This window comes from Watersipora subatra, chromosome 5 (assembly GCF_963576615.1).
Source record: "Watersipora subatra chromosome 5, tzWatSuba1.1, whole genome shotgun sequence".
NCBI lineage: Eukaryota > Metazoa > Bryozoa > Gymnolaemata > Cheilostomatida > Watersiporidae > Watersipora > Watersipora subatra.
Window position 1 is genome coordinate 57309114 of NC_088712.1, and position 26449 is coordinate 57335562.

General features: G+C 33.9%; 1 protein-coding gene across 1 annotated transcript; it reads right to left on the reverse strand.

The window, feature by feature from the left end:
• Positions 1-174: 174 nt before the first annotated feature.
• On the reverse strand, positions 175-26271 carry LOC137396198 (chorion peroxidase-like). Its single transcript, XM_068082358.1, has 17 exons — positions 26175-26271; positions 23424-23546; positions 22291-22310; positions 19710-19865; positions 18867-19068; positions 17664-17812; positions 16586-16704; positions 15784-15895; positions 13463-13566; positions 12250-12407; positions 11057-11184; positions 9259-9329; positions 6422-6516; positions 5897-6024; positions 3874-4011; positions 1258-1360; positions 175-396 (listed from the first exon to the last, which is right to left on the reverse strand). The coding sequence occupies exons 1-17, from the start codon at positions 26228-26230 to the stop codon at positions 327-329; spliced, it is 1932 nt and encodes a 643-aa protein (XP_067938459.1). The 5' UTR covers positions 26231-26271; the 3' UTR covers positions 175-326.
• Positions 26272-26449: the final 178 nt, after the last annotated feature.

A 26449-nucleotide genomic window follows, 5' to 3' on the forward strand; every position in this document is an offset into this window, starting at 1 on the left:
ATCACTGACTTCTATTCAGCTCTGTTGTTTGTTTTCTCTTGTTATCAGTTTGAGTTTAGCTGCTTCAACTTTGTCTCTACTACACACTAGTTTTGTTACTATCTATCCTTTTGAACTTTCTATAAAAATAATAAACTGTTTGCTTTTGTATCATAAAACATTAATTATCGTGGATTAAGTCTTAGGAAACTATATTTACTTATTCCACTGACCCATCATAATAAAATATAAATATCAAGCTTACAAAGCAACTATTCACAAATCTAGCATCAAGTGTGTCAGCAAAAATCATTTATCTGAATTGCCTTCGTCGTCAGCTGCTGACATTAACTAGTCTTCTCTTTCCACTTGCTTAAGTCCATCTTTGGAACAAGGTCACAGGATACCTTTGGGTTGCTAAAATTTTAAAAGAAAACTAATTAACTACTCATTAGAATTTCATTCCTACCTTCGCCTGCTCTTTATAATTTTTTCTGTTGCTCTAAATTTTAACTATAAATTGAGAAAATTGATAAAACAATAAATGAGCGCAGTCATTTACAGAAAATTGCTGCAAGTTTTTTTGCATTCACCTTAAAATGTACTGTTGCAAGTACATGAGCGGTAAAATGTTTATTATGAACAAATATGATGTTAGGCGTTCCCATTTTTTGAAGTTGAACATTTTTGAAACATTTTTGAAATATTGTTTTAGAAAAAAAAGTTGAGCTAGAGATCCTACACCATAACAGCATCTGATTGTTTGCTTGACAATATGTTTTTAGGTAGAATGTTGAAGCTCAATATGAATAAAAAAGATTCTATATTTGCTATCCCATTTGTAACAAAGATAGCTGCTAACTATTAGATAATTAAAGAGGAAGGATAAGGGTGGCCTTAGATTTTAACAAAAACGTCTTATATTGATGGTTTTTCTCCTGTCCTCATTAAGAAATTATCGTTGTATGGTTGGTAAAACAAAATATGAAGACTGTGTTTAGATGCTAAACTGAATTCCTATTTTGAATAAAAAACCATAGGGTAGGAACAATTTTTAAACAGCCATAAAAGGATGCTCAGGACCTACCAAGTAAAATTTTCAATCAAAGGAAGAGATAAAAATTATTTAAAAAAGCCAGTAGTAAATGGTAGCTACGAGCCAGCCATGATTCACATTAATAGTTTATTGCAAAATATTTTATAAGGTCTTTAGCCTAAAACTATGCCCTTTAGCGAAAATAAGTTTAACCTGCAGAAAAAGAGAAGATAAGTACTTACTCATAAGATTCCAGGTGGAGGAGTTGTTTCCTCACTTGGACACCAACGATATTGTTACAAAATATTGCAGCAAAGGAGATCTTCCTGATTTCTTGTAATTGGTCTAAAAGGTTCAACATGCGAAAGTCAATGGCAAAGGAATAGCATAGCAAACGATTATAAAATACCAAAAAAGACAACTAGGGGTCATCACAAGGTCATGTACAAAGATAAAGTATAATATATAACTTGGTTTCAGTTATGAATTATTGCAAATATATAAACTAGTATCCTAGCGGTTTACTGTGCTGTGAGCAATCATTAGGTGTGATACCTATACACACAGTTACTCTGGAACACCAAGAGGCAGTTACTTTGTGCAGTTGCTAGTGTTCGTAGACAAACCGAAAATTAAAAGTTTAAAAGCTGTATGATGCAATTCTTTTTTTCAAATTCAAACCGTGGCTTCAGACAAACAGGCACAGATCTTATTATAGTAAAGGTTAATCATAATTAAAGCCGAAATGATAAGAAATAGAAAAAGTAGCCATAGAGTTTATTTAAAAAGCTTTAGCTACAAAATTTAGTCAGATAAGAAATTATTAGCCTTTAAAAAATTTTAAAGGCTATTAATTTAAGAATTTATATTATTAGTAGTCTAAGGCTTTAACCTACACATACTGTATGTTGGAACAAATATTTTGCATGTTTTGGTTATTAAATTATAAATACAACTCAGAATGTATAGATAAAAGAAAAACATTTTATTCCAGCTATGAAAGGTTTAGTGACATACATCGCAATTTCATAAATCTTTGGTAAATTAGTATAGAACGCTTATGAGAACAGCTGGTAAAACCTGATTAAAACCCGGACTACTAAATATTCTATTCCCTCCAAGTAATTGGAAGTCAGTAACCAATTATAGATAAGCTGAAAATTAATCCTAGAAGGATGACTCAGACAGCTATGCTAAAACATGTTAATAAATCTTAGATTTAAATTAGTATGTACTCAAATGGTATGTATACAGATAGCCGATGGGTATTCAAATTCAGAAATTTGCTAACATTTCGGCAGCGCAGCTGACTGAGCCACAATTCAATAGTTAACACTTAGCTTATCTCTATTTTTACACATGACTAGTGTTGTATACTAGCTCTTTCTTCTCTGACAGCATATAAATATTGGGTTCACTAATTTAAAATACTTCAAATTTCTTTAAAAGCCTGCTCGCTCCAATTAAAAAGGCAATGACATGCTTTTGCTTGTCAGAGAGTTTACAGGTTGACACCTCTAACGATACACAGTATATGGACTTCAGCACTTGTCAGTTAGATACATGAATTCATCATTTCTATTAACAAATCCTATTCTGTCACTGTCTGTCTGTTAGTTTGTGTAAATTATATGTGTTTACACACTTTTCGACCATCTCTAGCCAAACTTTACTCGTAGGCCTCTATGTTCTGTGCCTTTCACCGTGTCACCAAAAATATTTGATTTCAAAACTCTGTCTGGTTCCTGAGAATCAGTCTCTTAAACACCCCTGGTTAGAAACTCTAGGATGCACCTTAGCATGAAGGTGATACACAATGAATGAACAATTAAAGAGAAGGAATGCCCTCAATTAATGTGTTCATGGATTGCTGTCATGAAAGCAGTGCGGCAATTTGAGTTAAACATTCTGCAAGCATGCTGCGAATGATCTAATTGAAAATGAGTAAAATGTCAGACAACCCAAGGCTTAATGCTAGTCTGCAATAAAAACTATGTGTGCATACGGTAAAAAAAGTAAATATGCTCTGCGTCTTTCCCCAGATCTCCAACATATTTTGTTTCAAAGCTCTGCCTGGTTAATGAGAACCAGCCTCTCACATACCCATCTGATTTAAAACTTAAGTAAGCACCTTTGCATAAATTACAGACTATCGTCCTTTGTGTACTGTTGTTGTGAAAGGAGGGTAGTTATTTGTGTTGAAAATCCACACACTTGCTGCCGCTGTCTGATTGAAAATAAAAGAAGTCCCAGCAGCGCTGGGACTTCTTGACTATTGAATTGATCACTAATTTAATAGTTTAACACTGAATGTGTTCAAGACATCACCTAATCACACTCTGATCCAATCAAGCCTTCAAATATTATCAATTCAATAAGTCTAAATCAATTCAGCCTTAAAAGATACGATGGCTTTTGTCAAGCTTATGGGCAGCTGCTCTGTGTCTAATAGTACTGTAATAATGCCCATCTAATTAAAATCTCAAGTATGGGTCGTTGTATGATTTAAAGGCCATTGCTCTCAATAGATTATTTTCATGATTGCAGTGTAGCAGTTTACGTTGAAAATCTACACCCATACTCTGAGGTATCTGATTGAACATAGAAGAACTGCCAGCAACAGCAGCTTAATGCTAATGTAAGAAGTTATCTGAGACTCAGCACATAATCAGAATCTGAACTGATCAGATGTTCACATATTATTAACTCAACTAGACTACATCAATTGGCTTCGTGATGGCTTTTATCAAGCTCAAGGGCAGCTCATAATACTCTCTATCTTTTTTCAGTGGAGTAAGATAACTCCTAATCTAGCCTTTTTTTATTGAGTTATCATATACAATTATACATTTCCTAACCTGTTTTGAACCCAGTTTCAGTGTTTGGTGATTCATGCCAGAACCTGTCTCCAAACTTCAGTTTAAAGAATTGTTCAGAAATGATATGAGCGAAGGTCTCTCCGACTACTGCTCCTTCCATCGGCAGCTCTGACACTCCTTCAATGTTAAAAGGCAGCACTTCATTTTACAGAAATGCATAACAATTGACAACAAATTTTTAGTGTCTCAATTAGCAAGGTTTCATACAAATGTAACAAATAACTTTTTGATATGTTCAAAAATAGCTAAGTTTAAATAGACAAATAACTTGGGAATGTTAAAAATCTGAAGCAACTCAACAAGTAATGCTAGAAGCACTCTATCCTACTGTAGCTAAACATGCCTATAGTACCGCTACCTAGTTTCAGGACAGTCTGTGGTTATACCTAGTTTAGGACTTGATGTTGTTTGCCAGTGCCTAATATCCTTTTTATTTTGGTAGTGAACATAACCTTATGCTATCGGCAAAATTTGTTTTACAAAAATAAATATAACATTATTTTTCAAATTGCTAGTATTACTAAATGACCAAATTGTTATTCTTGATGTAGTTTAAAACTATTTTGTAGTCTATCGCTGTCAGATTTTGTTTACAATAGGTTTTCCTATTACGCCATAACAACAACTCTTTTGAGCTTTTCTCTTTGTACCATGTAAACTGTTTTAACAAAGATTGTTTACAGTGCAACTTTACGTGTAATAAACTTTTTCTTTTTATTATCTTAAATTGTTAATGTTAACATTTAAAAAAGAAAAAAAGGTTTCTACCTAAAATCTTTTATATCAGCTAAAAGGACTAAAATAATCAGAATCAGCAAAAAGCTGGACTGAAAGTTTGACACATAAATATTTTTTGGCCTAGTTGTACAGTCGGGAGTCCAAATACGGGCGAGTGCATTTATTTTTTTAATTTTGGTCATGTAAAAAGTATCTCCAGTTACTTTTCACATTAATTTAAGTCAGTCACTAAATAACTGTAAGTGATTGCAAGTGATTTTTCCAACAAAAAGCTTTCGATGTGAAACGCGCTGGTTTGCTAAAATTACTTCTCATATGAACTTCAACTGAACAGCAATTTGAAGTATCAGTTGCCAGGTCAAAACTGATAAAATTATTTATTGTAAATGCATAAATATGTATGCAGTTTCAAGAGAATAGCTGAAAGCAAAGAATTCTTAGATTTATATTTTTAGAAAAAGAATAGATAAAATAATTGACAATGCTGGTTAGCGAACAGTTAATTGGCAACAAATAAACTAACATGTTAACATGTTATCATGTATATAAAGACACGCAAGTATTGCCTTGTTATCGTTCTAGACTATTTTAATCTAAAATCGACTTCAAACTTTTAAGCAATCACAAGAATACATAAACAGGTGATTATACCATCATCATGCTATTAGACTTTTCAGACTACGCTGTCTGGTAGGCTGAAACATGTTTTTTTATTTGTTCAAATAAAAGCTAAAAAACTTACAGACTTTTAATTTGAAGAGGAGTATTAATTTGAAGAGGATTATTATGCTGTCAGCAGCAAAAGTGTTTGGTTTTTGTTTGGTTCACATTTTCTTGATTTCTTAACTGAAAAACTCAAAATGCCAATTTTCCATAAATAACTTTTTTCACTAAAACAAGTACTCGTGTACACTCTTTTCTTTAATGTTTACATAAAAGCACAGAAGTAAATTTGTTATGAGCTCACGTTACTAAATGCAGAAAGCTTTCATTTCGTCAGCATGTTAACTAAGTCAATGCTTTAAAAAACTGAACTATGTGCTGTTGTGGAGCACCGCAAAGCTGCTACACTTTTTTAGATTGCTAAAAATATTTCAAGATAGCAAAACTATAACCTAGGAAAAAAAATGTCTCGTACAATTGGTAAAGATAAATAATGGTAACTGGTAACAAATAATAACAATTTTTTTAAAATCTTATGTTAAACTCTAAGAATAGACCGGTTTCAACTAAACGGCAATAAACACAGCAAAAGTTTACAAACCTCCAGGGAAGGCTTCTATATCTAACGTGCTTGGATAGACTGCTTCTAAATCATTGAGGACAGCCAAGCTGTGTGTTTTTCCTACCATCTGTGTATAAGTTGGGTAAAGAGTCAGTCCCAAATATCTCCTAAAACAGATAAAACTGAATGTTTAAGTTTCAAGGAAGATTATCAATAAATAAAATTTAATATGTTGGTAATGGCCTCGAATTCCTTCAAAAAGATTTGAGTGCATTGAAACAAATATAAATGCAAAAGTTTTTTTAAGTCAAGATTAGTTTTGATAAGCCTTCCTTGCATTAATCTTGTATTTTTTCTAATTCACTTTGCCATATTTAGCAATTTGATGTTTCAATTGAGATCATTTTGATGCAAAGAATTTTTCTTGCATAAACCAAGCTTTAAGTTTCATATTGCTCTGATAAGCCAATAGAATGAAGGTTCTGAAGCCATGGTTGACCTTAAAAGCCATCTCTATTAAGGCAATAACATGTTTTTTGAAGAAGGAAAAGAGAAAGAGTCTACCTGATATCTTGGTAACTCGCTACTCCATGATCTCTTCCTCTGTTTATGTTGAAGGAGAGGAGGTCCGCTTCAGCTCCAAACAACTTATTTCTCAACTGTGACAGAAACCAAAAATTTTTTTGTAAGCATTTGAAGTACTATGACATTGATTTCATATTACCACAGGATTTCACTGATCTGTAGATAGTAATGAGAATATAATCTCATTACTATCCGGGACCTCCTCATAGCTCGTGAGGTTCATGATTGGCTACCAAACTATCATTCATCCGCTTAAAGATTATTTATTGAAGTCTCAAATAATTATAGCTTTTCCACTTGCTCAATTTTTGTTTTCTCAGTAACAAACAGGTCCTGCCTATACTTCTATATACTTGTACAACTCTGATGTCTTGTGGTCTTGTCTAGTACCGTTGCACTGAAGAAATAGTATGGGATATAATTAAAATGCTTCATAAAACATTGCTTTTGATAGACCTTGAACTCGTGGCTCTCTGCTTAGGAAGCCAACACTCCACTAACTACACTAATCTTATCACCTCCAGAGTTTGCATAATAATCTTTAGTAAAATAATAGCGATGTTTCATGACTCGCAGAGGAAGAGTTGCAAGAGCAGACTGCAAGAGCTCCACGCGTCATGTAGTTGTTTTTTCAATGGAAAAAAGCAAAGATTCAATTGGCAAGCTTACAACTTTCGTTTTCGATAGAAATGTACTACGATTTATCTGATTCGAAACTCAAGAGTGCATTAGGAACAATTACTATCAATAAATGTGTTTATGGATTGCTGTCATGAAAGCAATGTAGCAATTTGTGTTAAAAATGAAAGAAATCATGAGCAATTTCAGGCTTGGTACTATTAATCAGTAAATGATTTTCATTTTATTGACAATTAGTTAAAAAAACGGATGAAAAAATTCAAATCTATCTAGAATCTAAATATGCAATAATATTATCTATAAATGACTTGAAGTTTGTGGGTACATTTCTATATAAATTTCTATGCTATACACATGTTACGTAGTGACAGCTTTATATTGAAAATTTTAACAATAGCAGGGAGTTCCACATGCTGTCAACATTAAATAGTTTAAACATAACTGCACGACAGTTGAGCCGTAAATACAATATTATGGTATTTTGGTATATGACACAAATGTTAATTGTCTCAGCATTGCTTTTGAGCAATATGTTTCAGATTGTGCTCAATATAAATGAGACCAATGTGTTCAATAGCTTTGCCTGTTTACTGCCCAGGATCTATTTAAAGGTTAACATGAAATTCTTCAGCTTTCGTAGCCTGAGTTCTATGGTGTATCGCAATGGTTGTGGAAAGTACAGACTAACAACTTCTACTGTAGTATTAACAATGCCTGTTTGTAGATATGGTTAGATGTTGTGGAAAAACATTTCTTCGTGTGGGATCTGAACACATGACACTCAGCTCAACGGCTGACATTCTAGCGCCTGTCCAAATCAACAACAATCCTGTATGTAAAAAATAATTGTGCAGATGGTTATTTTCTGTGCTTTATCAGCCCACCTGATGCTCTCTCGTGACACACCAGACTGTGAAGTGTTAGCATTTGTCACTCAGTCCACCTGATGCTCTCTCGTGACACACCAGACTGTCAAGTGTTAGCATTTGTCACTCAGTCCACCTGATGCTCTCTCGTGACACACCAGACTGTCAAGTGTTAGCATTTGTCACTCAGTCCACCTGATGCTCTCTCGTGACACACCAGACTGTGAAGTGTTAGCATTTGTCACTCAGTCCACCTGATGCTCTCTCGTGACACACCAGACTGTCAAGTGTTAGCATTTGTCACTCAGCCCACCTGATGCTCTCTTGTGACACACCAGACTGTCAAGTGTTAGCATTTGTCACTCAGCCCACCTGATGCTCTCTCGTGACACACCAGACTGTCAAGTGTTAGCATTTGTCACTCAGCCCACCTGATGCTCTCTTGTGACACACCAGACTGTCAAGTGTTAGCATTTGTCACTCAGCCCACCTGATGCTCTCACGTGACACACCAGACTGTCAAGTGTTAGCATTTGTCACTCAGTCCACCTGATGCTCTCTCGTGACACACCAGACTGTCAAGTGTTAGCATTTGTCACTCAGTCCACCTGATGCTCTCACGTGACACACCAGACTGTCAAGTGTTAGCATTTGTCACTCAGCCCACCTGATGGTCTCACGTGACACACCAGACTGTCAAGTGTTAGCATTTGTCACTCAGCCCACCTGATGCTCTCTCGTGACACACCAGACTGTCAAGTGTTAGCATTTGTCACTCAGCCCACCTGATGCTCTCTCGTGACACACCAGACTGTCAAGTGTTAGCATTTGTCACTCAGTCCACCTGATGCTCTCTCGTGACACACCAGACTGTCAAGTGTTAGCATTTGTCACTCAGTCCACCTGATGCTCTCTCGTGACACACCAGACTGTCAAGTGTTAGCATTTGTCACTCAGCCCACCTGATGCTCTCTCGTGACACACCAGACTGTCAAGTGTTAGCATTTGTCACTCAGCCCACCTGATGCTCTCTTGTGACACACCAGACTGTCAAGTGTTAGCATTTGTCACTCAGTCCACCTGATGCTCTCACGTGACACACCAGACTGTCAAGTGTTAGCATTTGTCACTCAGCCCACCTGATGCTCTCACGTGACACACCAGACTGTCAAGTGTTAGCATTTGTCACATCAACTAAATTTTGTCACTAGCAAACCCTTTCATTTGCTTCAACGATTATAAGCAGCAAAAAGGAGTCAGCTGTAGGAACTACTCTAGAGCCAATCATGTGTCAGAACTGTGTAAACTTACTCCTTTAGAAAAATATCTGTCAAACTCTTCTACTGGGTCCTGAACCAGTCCTTTCATCAGAGCATTTGAACCTGCATGAGGCAAAATGTTGACAATAAACTGCAGTGTTAACACAACTCCAAAGCTACGTGCCATAGTACTCATCACATCTTAAGTAAGGTAAGTGTACTCAAACGAACATAAAACTACTTTTTGGGTTTCAGACATCAAAAAGTTGACAGAAGGTGTCAGTTAGAATATTTCAGTACGGTAGACGCTTCTACAATGTAAATAATTTGTTTCGGGAACATTTAAATTATAGGGATTTTATGTTATGCGAAGCAAAAATACCTGTAAATAGCTTAATCCATTCGAAGATCTTCCCAAACTCACCCGTTCGGTCATTCAAAAAAGGAACAACTAGACTTCCAAACTTGACTCGTTAATGTATTGACTGTACAGTAGCTATGGTATTATTGGTTTGTATCGACAACTTTTCTCTGTTTTCTTATTACTTATACTTGGTTTAGGGTCCGTGATTATGTAACTTTACGTTAAGGGGAGCGCATACCTTCAATGTTAATACAACTCTTTGTTTATTGTTTTTCTTCAAAGAAAAGTCTTTGTCGCAAAAAAAATTTATATGTCTAAAACAAAGAAAAAAAGTTACCTCAGACACCCCTATGCGTCATTTTCACTTTCAAGTGCGACAAGATAGAAAACCATACTTTAAAGTTAACTATGAGACTCTCATTACTCAAATCAACTTTGGGAAGTTGCACCAGTTTAACGCTTTACATTACATTGAGTTTCTTATGTAATACGATGCAAAAACTTTGCATAAATTCCTTCACGGAGTTAACGTTGTAGGAAGTTAACATTTTAGGAAGTTAACGCTATAGAAAGCTAATGCTATAGGAAGTTAACGTTATAGGAAGTTAGCGTTACAAGAAGTTAACATTACAGGAAGTTAACCTTATAGAATTTTAATGTTATAGGAAGTGAACGTTATAAAAAGTTAACGTTATAGGAAGTTAACGTAATATGAAGTCAACATTACAGGAAGTTAACACTACAGGAGGTTAGCGTTACAGGAAGTTGATGTTACAAAACGTTAACCTTATAGGAAGTTAATTTAATTGAAAATTAATGTTACAGGAAGCTCATGTTGCAGAGTGTTAACCTTATAACAAGTTAACGTTATAGAAAGTTAACGTTATAGGAGGGCCTACTGCATTGGAAGGCTGTAAGCACTGCTAACGAGTCATGTAAAGTGTGAAGTCAAATCTTCAATAATCAGATAGGTTGAGGTACATTGGCTATTATTAATAGGCCTATGCATTATTTGACTGCTCAAGAATTAACTTGCCATTAACCAGAACTAAGGTACACAATCTATGTATTAAAATTTGCAAGACTAAAAGTAATTAAAATTATGTAAAATTTCATTTAGTATTTACATTTTGTTTCAAGATCAACCTATTCAGCTAGACATCTGACTTTGCCAACAGAGCATAATCACAACAATTTTATCTCAAAACTGTTCCACAGCTATGATATCACAATCATGATCAAAGACATTTAAAACGATTTAAAAATTTTCTTAAAGGATTTTAAAAAATTAAAAAGATGCCAATGGTTTAGTAAAAAATATTTTAAACAATATATGAAGGTATACTGTCATGTTCTGACTACACCTTAGCAGATATATACCGATCACTGGTCATTATTCAATTTTCTCATGGTTATTGGTTGTTATTGCGTGTTACTAGACAAAGTTGGTGCTAAAATCATAAGAAACGGATATTTATGTTCTTACCATGTCTGTGAATAGTTCGGAATGAATCAAATATTTGATTTAGACTGATGGTGTCTTCAGAAGAGCGAGAGAATGTCTGTCTCACCAAGGAGTGACCAAACCTGAAGGCGACTGTTGAAAACTCTGTTCTACAAATTGTAAATAAGGTACATTAAACATGTGCACCCACGTATTGTGATCTTCTTGAGGTTTAACACTAAATAGCCCTTTACTAGAACAAGATACTGCCACACATTTAGATTTACTGATCAGTATATCTATGACTAGCTTTTTAATTTACTGATTAATTATTAATAATAATTTATTAATTAATAATCATGAATATTGGTTAATTAATTAATTAACAATAATAAATTAATATATATATTAATTAATAATATATTAATTATATATTGTTATTTAATATATAATTATTATATTAATTAATAATATATTCATTAATATATTAATTACTATTAATTAGTATATAATTATTAATATATTAATTAATTATAATGTAATTAATGTGCTGAAATTATTCGTAAATCCAGCAAAGTTGGTGGGCAGTAGAAGCAAAATTTTTATGTTTTTTGGAGTTTAAAAATATCTCTGAATTATCAATGCAGTAAAAGTGTAAAAATAGAGTTACTCAATTCAAAAGGTCCGACAATCTGAATTGAACCTTTAATAGAATTTATAATTTTTTTCATGTAAAAGGGAACTTGCTCAAATTCATATACAAGCAAAATGAACTTATAGCAAAGTATTCCTTTTTTAAGAACCTTTAGCCACCTTAGAAGTTACTGAAAATATTCTTCTTAAAACTGATGTCAAATTAAAAAGTTGTCTACTCTTGTAAAGATAGATGTTATATATGATACTTTGATCATATGAGCAAAGTTGTGTTCTCAACAGTTTACTTATAATTGAAGTTGAATGGCTTTAGGTATGCAATCTGGTAAAGACTTGAAAATATCATCTAAGCAAAAAGTAAGCAAAAAATAATGGTTTGTGAGAAGATATAAAAATATCTCTATCAATTTTATTTCTGCATATTAAGTCTATGAAACAAAAGATTTTTGCTAGAGCAACATCAATAAATATCACTGTGTGTTCAAGGCTTTAAGGAGCTAATAGTGAGTTTTCGATTAAAATAAAATTGTAATTAGTTGATTTACTGATGGCCTCTACCATAATACAACTATTAAACTTACGCGATTGAGGGATCGACATGTTCAAGGTAGCCATTAAACCTCCCTTGGTCACGAATAGCGAGTCCATAATGCTTCATCAATTTTTTCCCTACAATCACTGGTAGCCACTCAGCATAGGTCAGTCTTTGCAGAATACCTCCAACAATCTTCCTTGTTTCCTGCATCAGCAGAGAATGAAATAAACCACTTTTTTCTGTAGATAAAATCACTTTCCAAGCATTATCAACTGTATTCTAGTTATTACTGTATTTCGAAGAAAAATATTCACTTTCGGCTGAAATTCTGTTGGAATTATCTACCCAATATCAGTTGGATTTTCCTCACGATAAATCATTGGGATGCGTATCAGCTATTATAAAGATAGTGTCTGTAATCTATAATTTTATATGCATGTCTGAGCAATCCTTTGAGGAAGGTTGTGAGATGTCTGCTTAGCTTACCACTTATGACCAGTGTTCTTGCGGGAATTGAACCTCCGCCTGTTATTTGTAAGTCAGGCATTTTAGACCACAAGGCCACAGATGCTCTCAGCCATAGCAATCCATTCATTTTACAATCTATTTATAAATGCTACCCTAAATGTGCATAACCTCAAAGTCTAAGTGTCTCACATCCTAGCTATGATATAATAGAATTTTTAGAACAGCGATAAGTGGTATATCCAAGACTAACTTTAAGCTCGGTGATGCAAGAAATATCTTTCATATTAAATCAGACATCTTGCAACTGAGTGTTTGAGAGGCTGGTTTTTATAAACCAGATAGAGTTTTTATAAACTAAATACTTCAACAGCCTGGTCAAAAGTATGGAGCATATTCGTGTGAAGTTTGAATAAAATTAGGCAAAAAATGTGGCAATGCATAGCTTTTCCGCGGACACAATAAAAATGGTATTTATTAAAATAGATATTCCTTCATGGCCAATAAACATATAAAATACACTTTTGTAAAATATTTGCTGTGGCTTCTCAGATGGTGAACTATTTTGCTCCTAACCTGAATTGCATTTTTCTAGTTTAAATAAAATGATAAACTTATTTTAAGATCAATCACATTTTTGTGGTAAAACTTTCACATTTATTGAGTGCTAATAGTAAATTAGGCCTCATGAGCCTAATTATATGCTTGCCATCAGAAAATTATGAAGCTAGTAAATTCAGATATATAATTCCAAAGCGTGACATAGTAAAATTTCTTTTAAGCCAATTGCTTACCTGATAGACTTTCTCATCTGACCAATGATTGTTGAGCGATGACAGCTTATTTGCAATTCTGTTGTGTTCTCTTAGAAACAGTGTATGCATACTCGTCAAGGTCGCTATAAAATACAAAATAATTATTCTGCAAAGAAGTGTCATTGATTTGTTTTATTATATTCTGTGAAGGTTGAGAGAAGGGACAACTGACAATTAGGACTTGAAATTTTTTTGCTTTTCTCTTAACACACACATGTTGAAGGAATTTTGTGTTAATAAATGCTTTCTCAATTTTAAATGGCGAGAAGAAACTTAGCAAAAAGTGTAACTTGTGATATTTTATAAAGGATAACATAACAGATCAGCTATTTAACCTAAACTTATAAACGCAAGCATCCCAGAATCCTGTGCACTGTGAAATCACAGCGAATCACTATTTGCATTATTTTGTAATAGTGGGTGTTTGTCAATCAGCACAGGTGTTAGCATGTTGGTACACAGTGTGGAAGTTACTGAGTTCAAAGCCTGCAAGATGCATTTTTTTCCCAGATTTCATCCATGGTTTCGGACAGACAGACAGACACGGCTCTTATTATAGTAAAAATTATATTACCATATTTATATCTATCAATAGATTAAATGTTATATAATATTAATTTTTTAGTTGTCAGTAACAATAATTGAGTATTTCGACCACCAATACTGTAATCTTTTGCAATCTCACATGTATACATGTACTTTATGAAGAGTCTTGTATAATACATGTAAAACCAAAGCAGCTGTATGTAGTCTTGTTTTATATAGTTCTGGTTTATTTTATATAATTAAAATATATAAACGATATTCATACACCGTCTAATAGACTTACAATATTTTAATAGCCCTTTCAAAAAGAGGGTCTAGCAACAAAATGTCAAAAAGTAGATTTCCAAAAAAGGTATGCAATCAGCAATGTCTTAATTCTAAGCATATCTATGAGCTTAAAGTTGTCTGCCTGATACAGTGATTGTTCAATTGATGGTTCAATAATTTACTACTTAAAACATTTTAGCATACATTGAATGAGCTTGTTGCAAGGCATTTTTCTAATATTGTAGCCTGCAAACATTAAATTATTTATAGAAATTTCACATCATGACTTTTACTAATGCTTGCACTTATCCACTGTCCACTAACTTTACCTAAATCAGTTATCGCATGATGCATACATCCTATTTCATAATTTTCATGAAACTTTCATAGTATACAATTAGAATGTGAACACTTGAGCAGCATCCAATCCTGTACCCTAACCTCGTGGAAGTTATGAAAGCACCACTACTAAAGTCAGCAATTCTATTTCAGTCTGGCTGGTTAGGTTTATGGCATGATCGCACATCGAAAGTTTAATTACAGCCAACAAGTTATTTTTGTTAGAATTATTGATACAACACATTATATTTTGGTTAAACTGAGAATGCAGAGCTTCAGTTTTCTTTGAACAGCAACTGCTCACATATTTTAATCTTGTGTAGATAGCTGGTACGAGATAAGGTTGTTGTGCACTAAATACACACATTTAAAAGTATGGAGCTGTCTATTTTTTGTATTAAAAGACTTTCAAAATAGATAGAACATAGTTTTCTTGTACCTAAACTTTCAAGGCATGCTGCTATCTAATGCGGTTACCTGGCTAACTTTTGATTAAAATAAGAGAAGACGAATCTTTAAAAAGCAGTTTTTTTACATCACGTTAAAAATGGACTTGAACAAAGTTTTTAGTAACTTTTATCAGAAAGTATCAGTATTTTTCTTTCATTTGTGATTGGCTTTGATGTTTGAGGTGGTTTGATTGCTAAGATTTTTCAAGATTAAAATTGACAAAGCTTGATCACGGTTAAAACACTCAGATCAAGCAAAAATGTGATTATGACATCTATAATTACAAAGAGATCGACAGAATAGACTTGCGTAATGTATCAACTTGAACACAAAACCCGATATCAGCCATCACAATGATAACATCATGAAAATGTGATATTCGTTAACATAGTGTAATGCCATTTTAAATGTGTTTTTTATGAGTAATTGAATTGAAATCAAATTTTACAGATTCTAATATTGAAAAATCTTTTCAAGTTTGAAACAATGTTTTTTTCTCTCTCTCTAGTCAGATCACCTCAAACATCATTAAAATTGCAAATGATAGAAAAATACTGATAATTTCTTATAAAATCTACTAAAATTTTGTGTAAGTTCATCTTTAAGCTCAATTATTTTTCCAAGCTTGTTAGTTCTAAGGCTATTCTATGACACGCCACATTCTCTCACAACACTTGGAGTTAGAAAACTAGGCTCACCTTGTTCATTGCTTCTAATATCCCCCGCAACAAACTCACATCTTGTACTTTTTCTTGGGCAGCTGCTGGGATTGTCTTCTTTCGATGGAAGACTTTCTTCTGAGTTTATTATCTGTCAAAAGGATTAATATCGCCTTACACATACATAGAAATACTTACATGTATATTAATTCTAACTTAGATTTGTAATAACTTTTGGTAGATAAAATTTAAAAAGTTGAAATTAGTAGTGGAGCGTGCATCTGTGTAGACATTTCTGCTGAACATCCTATACCCAAATTTACCTAATGCGATTGGCCGGCCATTAGTCAACCAGATAAATAAACTGTAGAAAGGTTCTTGCCAGATGTGCTTTTAAACACTTTCTGTAACATTTTGAAAAGGCTCAGCACATTATTTTATTTATTTAGAAGCCATTCTTTAACAATGATCAGAAAAGCAGCTAAATTTGTTAAGGTGGTAAATCTACTTATGCTAGCAGCAGTTCTACAAATTAAGAGGGGGGTATTTCCAGAGCCCTCCTAAACTCTGCGTTTCAGCTAGAAATTTTGTAAAGTCAAAATAGAATCAATCTAACAAAACTTCATTTTTTCCTGCAGGCAAACTGTAGTTTTGTTAGATTGCAAAATCCCTGGTACATCTAGTGCAAATGCATTTTGCTCAATTTTCAAGCGGAGCTCAAGTCTAAATTTAAAAGATGATGTGCATGCAGAAGCATGTTTAGTCAAGTTGTCATGTGAAAGAATTTCCTATAAAAGTTCATGATTTTTTTACAGGAAACTGTTGGTATAATTTGACTGACCTGTGCCTTGAGTCGCCCACCAACAAATTCTCTAAGAGATATGGCCTTTAAATTGGTACTACCGTATATCTGGGAGCCATCAATGAAAGCTGTGAGATCATTGAGCTGGTGACGAATATCTGGAAAGGAATAAATATGCGTGTACCATCATTTGCTTTTACAAGTTGCTTAGAGCCATGCTAAATGTTATTTGTTGTTGAACTTGTGTTGAAAGCTGTAAATGTATTAGAAATAAGTGTGACTTTGTGAATATTGCTGGTTGTTTTGGTGGAACAGTTTGGCCTGTTTTAACCAAAGCAAAGCTATGATGTGCACTAATAGCTAAATTCTATAGCAAATATATTATAAATATAAAAAATAAAAGAAGCCAATGTTTTTAGATTAATTAGGCCACAATTTTTGCAATATTTTGGCGTTCCAACATTTATTGATGAACAATAAAGTTTACAATTTTTTCAAACCACAGTATATACACTAACTAAAACATGTTACTAAGTTATTAAAAACAGTCAGTTTTAAGTAAAGTGCAATAATTGCTGACTGGTTTACTTCGACGCTGTTTTAAAACCTGCTAATCATGGAAGGAATTATGTTCCCATGAAGCAGCCTTGACAATTGAGATATGTATCATGCATATACTTTGAGCGTGTATCTTTGCCTTTTCCTTACTGCGCTTAGTGCATGCATGGTTCATATCTGTCCAAGTTTTATGTATATATATATATATAGTACTTTATTGGCAATTTGTGTATGCGTAAATATGATGCAAGTGTGTCCGCATGCAATACCGACATATAATATTTAAACGTGAATACAAGTACTTTCTACATGAACATGTTAGTTAGAGTTTTGTGGTTTGATTTGCATACCTGAAGCAAACCAAACATACATTTAGATAAATATGTTTTTTGCTAAAAACCAGGCTGCCATCTCCTGACGTTTCCATTTATAGCCATAGGCAGCATTTCTTACTAAAACATCCAAAACTAAACACCATGCATTGGACATTTGCAAAGATATAAAACTCGCTACAGTAACAGCATCAGATGGTAAGCTCAGACGAATCAGCAAAACTTACTTTGGTCGCCTGGAAATGGAGGAATGGGAGCTGAGCGCAGAAATGGAATACAGGTTCTTTTGAAGACTGGATCATTAGGTGTGAATATGGGGAGACACTCTGAGAGGTTTCCTACGTGCTGGGATACTGGAACCTCACAACACTGCGCCCTGGCAACAAGAAGGAAAAGGTTTATTCTTCAGACTGAGATGAAAGTTACGCAAACTGCATGAAGCCTCAAAGGAGTTAAAAGGTTTTTGTTCTCATTTAAAATATCTGGAATAAATTTTCTCACTGGCCATCAAAAGAGTATTTACAGAGCCGACTGTATATTGCTGAGAGCGAGTTTTAGGCAATAACTCCAGTTTATGAATGCACATAGATCTAAACAATAGAGGTATTTTAATATTTTGTCATGCAGACTGATCTAGGGTTCACGCAATGAATCCACATGCAATAGATGTATATGCAGAAGTTTTCATCAGTATAGTACACCGGAGAGACCTTGCCAACATCCGTAAAACATCTCAACCAAAGATTTACAACTGCCAGATATAAAATTTTTGATCGTTCTTATACTCACCAACGAGACAATCATTTACGAGAACAATAACTTTCTCTGAAACCACTGCCTGGCCTAGCCGCACGAAAATAACCATACAAAGAGTGTGTGAACTGTGTACGCAATACACAGAGAGTGATGTTATGATAAATTGCATTTCAAATAACAGAAACAACAATAGCACAGCATAATACATCGTGAAACACACTCTAATGTATCAATATTGTGGAATGTGTAGAAATTCATGTACATAAGAAGATAAGTCATAAAATCCCTACATATCAGGTGCAAAAAAAGATTCAGTGTATACCTTTGATTAAATGGCAAATCAGATTTAACATGTTAACAATGAACTTGCATACAATTTAAGTAAGTATTTGAAAGTATCAGTATTTCTTTATCATTTGTGATTGCTTTTGATGTTTGAGGTGATCTGACTGTCAGGATGTTTCAAGATTAAACTTGACAAAACTTGGTTGTGGTTAAAACGCTCGGACATCAAAAACAACTTCAAATGATAAAATAATACTGATAATTTCTGATAAAATCTACAGAAATTTTGTACAGGTTCATCTTTAAGGCGGTAGGACACTTGTAAGATAATAAATCACACCAAACAAAAATGCCATAGAACTTAGCAATTAGGATTTGTGCCCACTTACTTAATTTCTTCCTGGCCACCTTCACCTCCTGATTCTGGACTCAGAGCAAAGTCATGGTCAAGGAATTGGCCAAAGCTCATTAGTAGATGAGTGTTTCTAGCGCTCCTGTTACTGCGAATTGTCAATACTCCAGTAGACACCTGTCTCGCTGTTGGCAGCTCGCCAGGAGAGAAGAAATATTGGCTCGTCGGTGCATTGAATCCTGGGTACCATTGAAACAACTTTATGATGAATAAAATATAGAATGAAGATTGAATTTTTTAAACTTTTACCAAACTCATTGGCTTTGTTTTAATAGTTTTGAGCTGATTGTTGTTTAAAATGCGAAATGGAGCTAAAATGGCATACAACTTCAAATTACTGTTTTGTTTTTTCAAAGATTTCAATTGACTAAAAATTGTGCACGTAGCATTAAGCATAAATATGAATAATAAACAATACATTTTTACATGCAGATCAGACATAGTACATACAGATTTTCCACATATACATGTAGGCCTAAATGATTTATGTTTAGTCTTTTTTGCATTACATCTAGGAACTACCACTTTGTGAACTACCACTGTTTCATGGCAACACATAAACAAATACACTCTATATTACTGGCTCTCTAAACCTGTAACATATTTAAAACTTAATGTTAGCGGCTCAGTGAACCTGCGTACACTTAAAACAGTAACCAGTACACTTAACCAGTGCTGTTAAAACATATCCAGAAGCATAAAAACTTTGAATTTTTTAAGCATTCCTGTCAATGTATTTCCCTTAATCTTTGAACAAAACTACAAATTAAATGGCAGCTGGGTTGCTGCTATACGCATAGGTCAGCATACAATCTCTTACCATCTTGATACCGATGTAATGTCATTCTGCCTAGGGGTGTTTTGGCAGCGCCATACCACCTCCTAACCAAGTTGTTGCAAGTTCCATCAATGGTTCTGTACACTGACGCGTCTTCACACAAGGGCTCAGTATCATACGGGTTATCCTGTTTTGGAACTGTAAAAAGAATCCTTCTATTTGGAAGTTTCATAGACAAAAGTTTGATTACTGTTAATAATTCTGATCTATGATGCCGAACTTTTAAAACAATTAAAGACTATGTTGTTATATACTAGAGAAAATTGTGTTGTTTACAAGTTATAACCGAATACCACGATCAAAGATTTTACTCAAGGTACATGCAGGCATTACAACTGTCCCAAAAATAACTGAAATTTTTTTATACAAATTTCTTAGAGCTTAGAAATAATCACTACGCAAATGAAGTGAATAGCTGACAAGTTCATTTCAGCAAAGACCTTGACTTAAAACAGTGAATCAAATAATTATTTGAATTAATTCATCATTTTTAACTAAAACTTGTTACATTTATGTTTAAAGTTGCTCTGCTTGTCAATTTTATGTGACTTTGAAAATTATATTTAAATTTATTTTTTATTTACATCATTGCTTGCGTTCTTATTTTGGACTGCTAAAATTTTATTTTTTTGGCCTAAATATGTAAAACTAGCATTGAGCTCGACTTTGCTCAGAATGTTTTTTATTTTGAACCAGCTAGCCTGCAGCATCCTTGTAGGTTTTCAATGCAAGTCGCTTCACTGCTTCCATGACACTATCCATAAATGCATTCATTGATGACAATGCTTAATTCTCGAGTCTCTGAGCATATATTTGTTTAAGAGGCCGGTTTTCAGAAACCAGAGTTCTAAGAGTAAGTAAGTGTAGGAACCTGGAGAAATGTGCGGAGCATGTGTTCGTGAATATTGGACCAAACCAGCTGAAAATGTGGGAACTTATTGCGTTCACACAGAGTAACAGATAGACACACAAGACATAGTAGAAATTATTAATAGAGATACTATTACAGACTCATATCAGAAATATTAAATTAGTTTACTCCATAGATATAATAAACCCTTTATATTATATCTATGGTTTATTATATCTATGGTTTACTCTATTCCAGTATCTGTTGGTAATCAGGTACTTCTGCAAATCTCTATGAAGTAGTATTTGTCAATAATAGTTTTCTGATATTCTACAGGATCAATTAAACAGTTTACCTACTAATGTAGATTAACATTTGTGAATGATAACATTTGTGTTACCAAAGTATTCTAAAGGCTGGTTCACACTATAGTGCCATATATCGGTGTTGATACCACAATACTTCAGTAATCATCTGTCACAACACTGTTTACACTATTTCAAACCTATTCCGTTTGCATCAGGAAATATTCCGTAGCGTAGTGTTTCCATTTCTCTTTTTAAATTTTCGTGAAGAAATCTCTTTGTTTTCGCATGCTGGAATTAAATACTAGCTCCGCAGCAACTATCATAAATGGATATGAATAAATCACGCTATCCGCGACCCCGAATTGCTATCGTCGAAATGGGTCACATTAGAAAGGCGGTCGTCGATGCTTGGCAAAATATCGGGAAAGTTTGACAGCTGCAAACTTTCCCGACGTGTCCACATTGCTTTGTCAATGCCATCAGTTCACGGTTCACATAATCGACAATGAACCCTGAAAGGAAAATGCTGACAAATGGCGATATAGTGTGAACCAGCCTTAAGGGACGTCCCATGTAATACACACATTAGCTGCAAGCCTTTTGGTCTAATATGTAAGATCAATTTTAACGACAATAGTTGAGTAGCAAAGAAACATCCCGCAAATGTAAAACTACAACTACAACCTACTAACAATTTTTTTTAAACTGATTAACCCTGGTTAAATATAAAATTTAAAATATTTCACTTTGCCAACATCAGCTATATAGTTTTTTATTTAATATCTATTCAAAGATGAACTTGCCCAAAATTTTATTAGATTTTATCAGAAAGTATCGGTATTTTTTTATCATTTGCGATGTTTGAGTTGATCTGACTGCCAGGATGTTTCAAGATTAAAATCGACAAAACTTGATCGCGTCAAAAAGCTAAGATCAAGCCAAAGTGTGATTGTGACATCTATATGTAATGCTGAAACTTGAATGCAATAGCCGATATCAATTATAGCAATCATAGGAGCTAGCGACATATTTTGCACATAATTTTCTCTGAGCGTTTTAACCGCGATCGAGTTTTGTCAACTTTAATCTTGAAACATCCTGGCAGGCAGACCACCTCAAACATCGCAAATGATAGAAAAATATCGATACTTTCGCATAAAACCTACTAAAACTTTTGTGTAAGCTAATCTTTAAGATATCAGCATTTAGAACCAATGGTATTTTATTGAGCAAATCAGTGACAGCCTAACATACCAGCACCTGTTATCTTCAGAAAGTCTTTAAAACCTTAAGGTTGAGATGGGGCTAGTTATATACATCTAACACAGCCAATGCTAAAACCAGCTCAAATGTGTAAATTTTGGAAAAACCTTTGAGGTTTTAGTTGGCCATAACTTTTACTTACCTAGATTGTTACTCTGTCCTCTACAAACAGTAAGCATTAAATAGAACTGTTGGACAGCAATAGTTGTTACAACTGCAAAAGGCAATAAATTCAATCAGGCATGATCTGCTGTCAAGAGCAAATATTGTAATGATTATTGTTAATTTGATTGAGTTTCAAGACTCGTAAGAAATCATCCTGAGGATGACACAAATGATAGTCATGCTGAGTGAACCACTTCAGTTGCATGCACCATAGTGCTCAACATAGTTTTTAATGCGCAGTGCATTATGCATGATCCATCAAACACGATGCATTATACAATATGCATTATGCACTATGCATTATACACTATGCATTATGTACTATGCATTGCGCACTATGCATTATGCACTATGCATTGTGCATTATGCATTATAAACAACGCATTATAAACTATGTATTATGCAATATGACTATGTAACCTTAAACATTCAATTTGTTTCAGACACCTAAAAAAGGTCTGAAAAAGACAATTGAGGAACTAGAAGACTCATTGCTCATTACAAATGAATGTACACCGTAAAAGTGATATCCACAATTTTTTGTCGAATATTTCATAGCAAGGTTGTTTTAATATTTGAGAATGTATTACGAAATTTGTAATTCAGATGATTTTCAGATGATTTCATACTTCCAGCTCTGAATTTTTCAAGATATTACACAATAATTCTGTATCTGTGTGTGCAACAACTTGCTTTAAACTAGGTAAATTTTATCCGTTCAACTTGGATTAAATCTGGACACTAAGAAAATGTTTTTATGTTTTACGGTATATAATAATGTTACACCTATTATAGTTATCATACAACTGATTACATTACATTCAATCATCAAATTACTTGATGGTCAACCACATTTTTACAGTTTAATAGTTTTAACTTTGCACTGGCTTTTGCCGATCTTTGTGAGCTACTCTATTTCCAGTTTGTTAAATCTAGCCTCTGATTGGTTTGTTCTGGTTTATCGTAAAATGAGCAGTTTTATGTACAGTCTCTGGAGCATTTTCTATATTCTTCGATTTTGCCTTATTATTAGTTCACCTTACTCAGGTATAAAGATGATCTTACTAAAACTGTGTTAGACTTAGTAGAGTCGCCAGTAAGTTCACTTACTTAAGTTCATCAATATAGGAGTTGGCTATTCGCTCTAAGCTGCTGAGAGAGAGCTGCGGATAGTCTGGTTCATTTACTGTAAGGTGAATGCTGTGTCTATACTCCAATATCCCAAACTTGGCCCTGTGAAACAGCCATTGACATGTGTCATTGCTAGTAAGGAAAAAATTGACAGGTGTCTCGTGCAGTACAACAGCCAATGGCAGGTGTCGATTGCAGTGAGCAGGCAATGGCAGGTGTCTATTGCAGTAAAACAGGCAATAGCAGTGTTTCCTGTAGTGCCTTCTAATGGCAGGTGTCTATTGCAGTAAGCAGGCAAGCAGGCAGTTGTGCCTTTTTTATAAGGAAGATATTATCAAGCATCTATTGTAGTAAAACAGGTAGTGGCAGGTGTCTATTGCAGTAAAACAGGCACTAACTGATTTCTAATTAGAAATGAATACAATGCGCAACTAGCGAGCATGCAAGGTAGTAAAAAAATTTGCCTAATTTCAATTTCAACTAAACAAGTGAGAATAAAATTTATTACAAATATGGCATGAAGATGCATAAGAAAAATTTATTGATTTTGCAGCTAGCCATCAGTTTGCTAACTGCGCCTCTTTTTAGAGAGAAATGACAGTTGCAGAGGCAAAATATGTTGTCCAAATGTGGGTCTTAGTTAGCTCTGGTTGAATGAAACAAATACATTATTTCACTTTGCCAGCATCAGCTATATAGTTTATTGTTCAATATCTATTCAACATGTCAGCACCTAAAGACAATGATATTTTATTGTGCAACTCAATGTCAGTTTGAGATGCTGTCACCTGTCATATTAAAAAAATCATATAAAACAGTAAGGTTGAAAGGGGCCTTGTTATATATGTTTCTCATAACCAATAAAACCAGTTGAAATGTGGATATTGTGTTATGTTATTTAGGAACCACTTAACTGCAACTAGTAATAATAAATAAAGATTTTAAAAACCAATAAATATTAAATTAATGTGATAAATACAGTATTTAGTGTCTTAGAAGTTTGGATGATAAATTGATTAGGATTCATTATCATTGAAAGCGGAAGAGGTTAAGATTTAGCGGAAGCCAAAGGGAACGAAGATCAAAGCTTGTGCGCTATGCATAAATTATTCAAGATTATACATGTAGTTCACATGAAGAAATCTACGCTACGTCTAGCCTGTGCTTTGTAACTGTGAGATGCTGGATTTCTATCTAGTCTTATCACAACATATCTAAATGTAATCAGAGGTTTTATTCAAAAGACAATTTAATTACAAAACTATAACATATGACGGTTGGTGAACAGAGACTCTGACAACTGGCAATTATTCAGACATTTACTTGCCGGGCAATAAAAGCTGTACATTCAATATTTAGGCCAACTGTAAATTTATAGCCTTAGTTCCATAACAAATTATTCATGAAAAACTGGATAGAGTGTAGTACTCTCTGAGGAAGTTGGTGGACACAGCATAAGCAATGCCGCAACGAGTAGGCTATGACAGACGATGAGCTGTGTAATATATTTACGAGATGTATTGAGACAGCAGCTCAAAAAAATGTTTTTTTAAATATTTCAAAATGATCTCACAATCTGAGAATGTTGTGAGACTACTCATAAACAATTCAATAGACGTCTGAGGGGTTTCAGGTTTAGCATTTTACATGTAATGTGTTAGGAGGTCTATGAAAACAAGCATTTGACCAACCGCACTTAGTTAAAAATTCTATTAAGTATTATTTTTATTGATGTAAACAATTTGCAACTATTAAATGTCATGAGAATAAATAAGTTATCAGCAAACATTAAGTTATAGTAAAATAAAATAAAACTTAAATTTAGTTCAATGCATTATCTGAATAAAATTGCTAATGAATTTTATAATGTAAAAAAATTTGAAGAGTTTTTTTGACACAAATAACTTTATTTGTTTAATAACGCAACAGAAAATAATAAATGATTTACCCAGAATGCAATCTCACATCAGCGGCTTTCTTATGCAAACATAAAACAATTAAATTATGTTATTGAATTGAAAGCACAAACAATCGTTCTCTCTCGTTCTCTCTCGCATGTTACTCAAGTTGTGGCCAGTGGTGACAAAAGACATATTACTAGATAGATAAGTGACTGTATTAATGCAGCTACTGCACAGACAGAATAAGTTAGCTGAAAGTGAGGTTTATCAAATCTTAAAACTGAACTTCCACAATATTTTAATAGATTTTCTCAGAAAGTGTCAGTATTTTTCTATCATTTGCAATTGTTTTTAATGTTTGAGGTGATCTGATTACCAGAATGCTTCATGATTAACATCCATAAAACTGAATCCCGGCTAAAACGCTCAGAGCTAGTGAAAGTGTGATTATGACGACTCTAGTAGCAAAGAGACTGACAGAATAGAGACACGTAGTAGAAACAGATTAGACACACATAGCAAAGACAGATTAGAGACACGGTTTACAACTTGAACAAAGTAGCTGCTATCAACTATAGCAATGATAGCAATTCGTGACATCTTTTCTTCTAAATTTTTTTGCTGAGAATTTTAACTGTGATCAAGTTTTGTACATTTTAAACTTGAAACATCCTGGCAGGCATTCACACCAGACATCGCATACAATTGCAAATAATTAAAAAAAACTTTTTTGATAAAATTTACTAAATTTTTGTGTAAGTTCATCTGTAAAATTAATTTCCTACAGCCACAAGCTTTTGAATGCTCTGCATCTGCGATAAACACTTACCAAGCTGATCCAAAGAGGCATGATATATACAAGCAGGTAAAAAGCAGTGACATCATATTCTTGGTTGAGTTGGTTCTACAGAATCCAATCTGTACGTTCCCCGAGACAAGACTGGGTCCTTAGCGCGGAGCATTTAATATTTATAGTCTTTGACAGGAGATTTTATCATAAATGAATATATTTTGCATATGCAAGTAAAGTCAGGAAGTCGTATCTCATAGAATAGGAAATGTCACAGTTGTCTGAACTTTACAGAGATATTAGCAGCCACCTGT

Excerpts from the sequence above, each read along its gene's own strand:
- LOC137396198 (XM_068082358.1), bottom strand. The coding sequence starts at position 26,230 with ATGATGTCACTGCTTTTTACCTGCTTGTATATATCATGCCTCTTTGGA. Across the intron at positions 16,705-17,663 it reads TCCATTTCCAGGCGACCAAA|ATATTCGTCACCAGCTCAAT; the intron begins GTAAGTTTTGCT and ends ATTCCTTTCCAG. Across the intron at positions 15,896-16,585 it reads GTGGGCGACTCAAGGCACAG|ATAATAAACTCAGAAGAAAG; the intron begins GTCAGTCAAATT and ends TCCTTTTGACAG.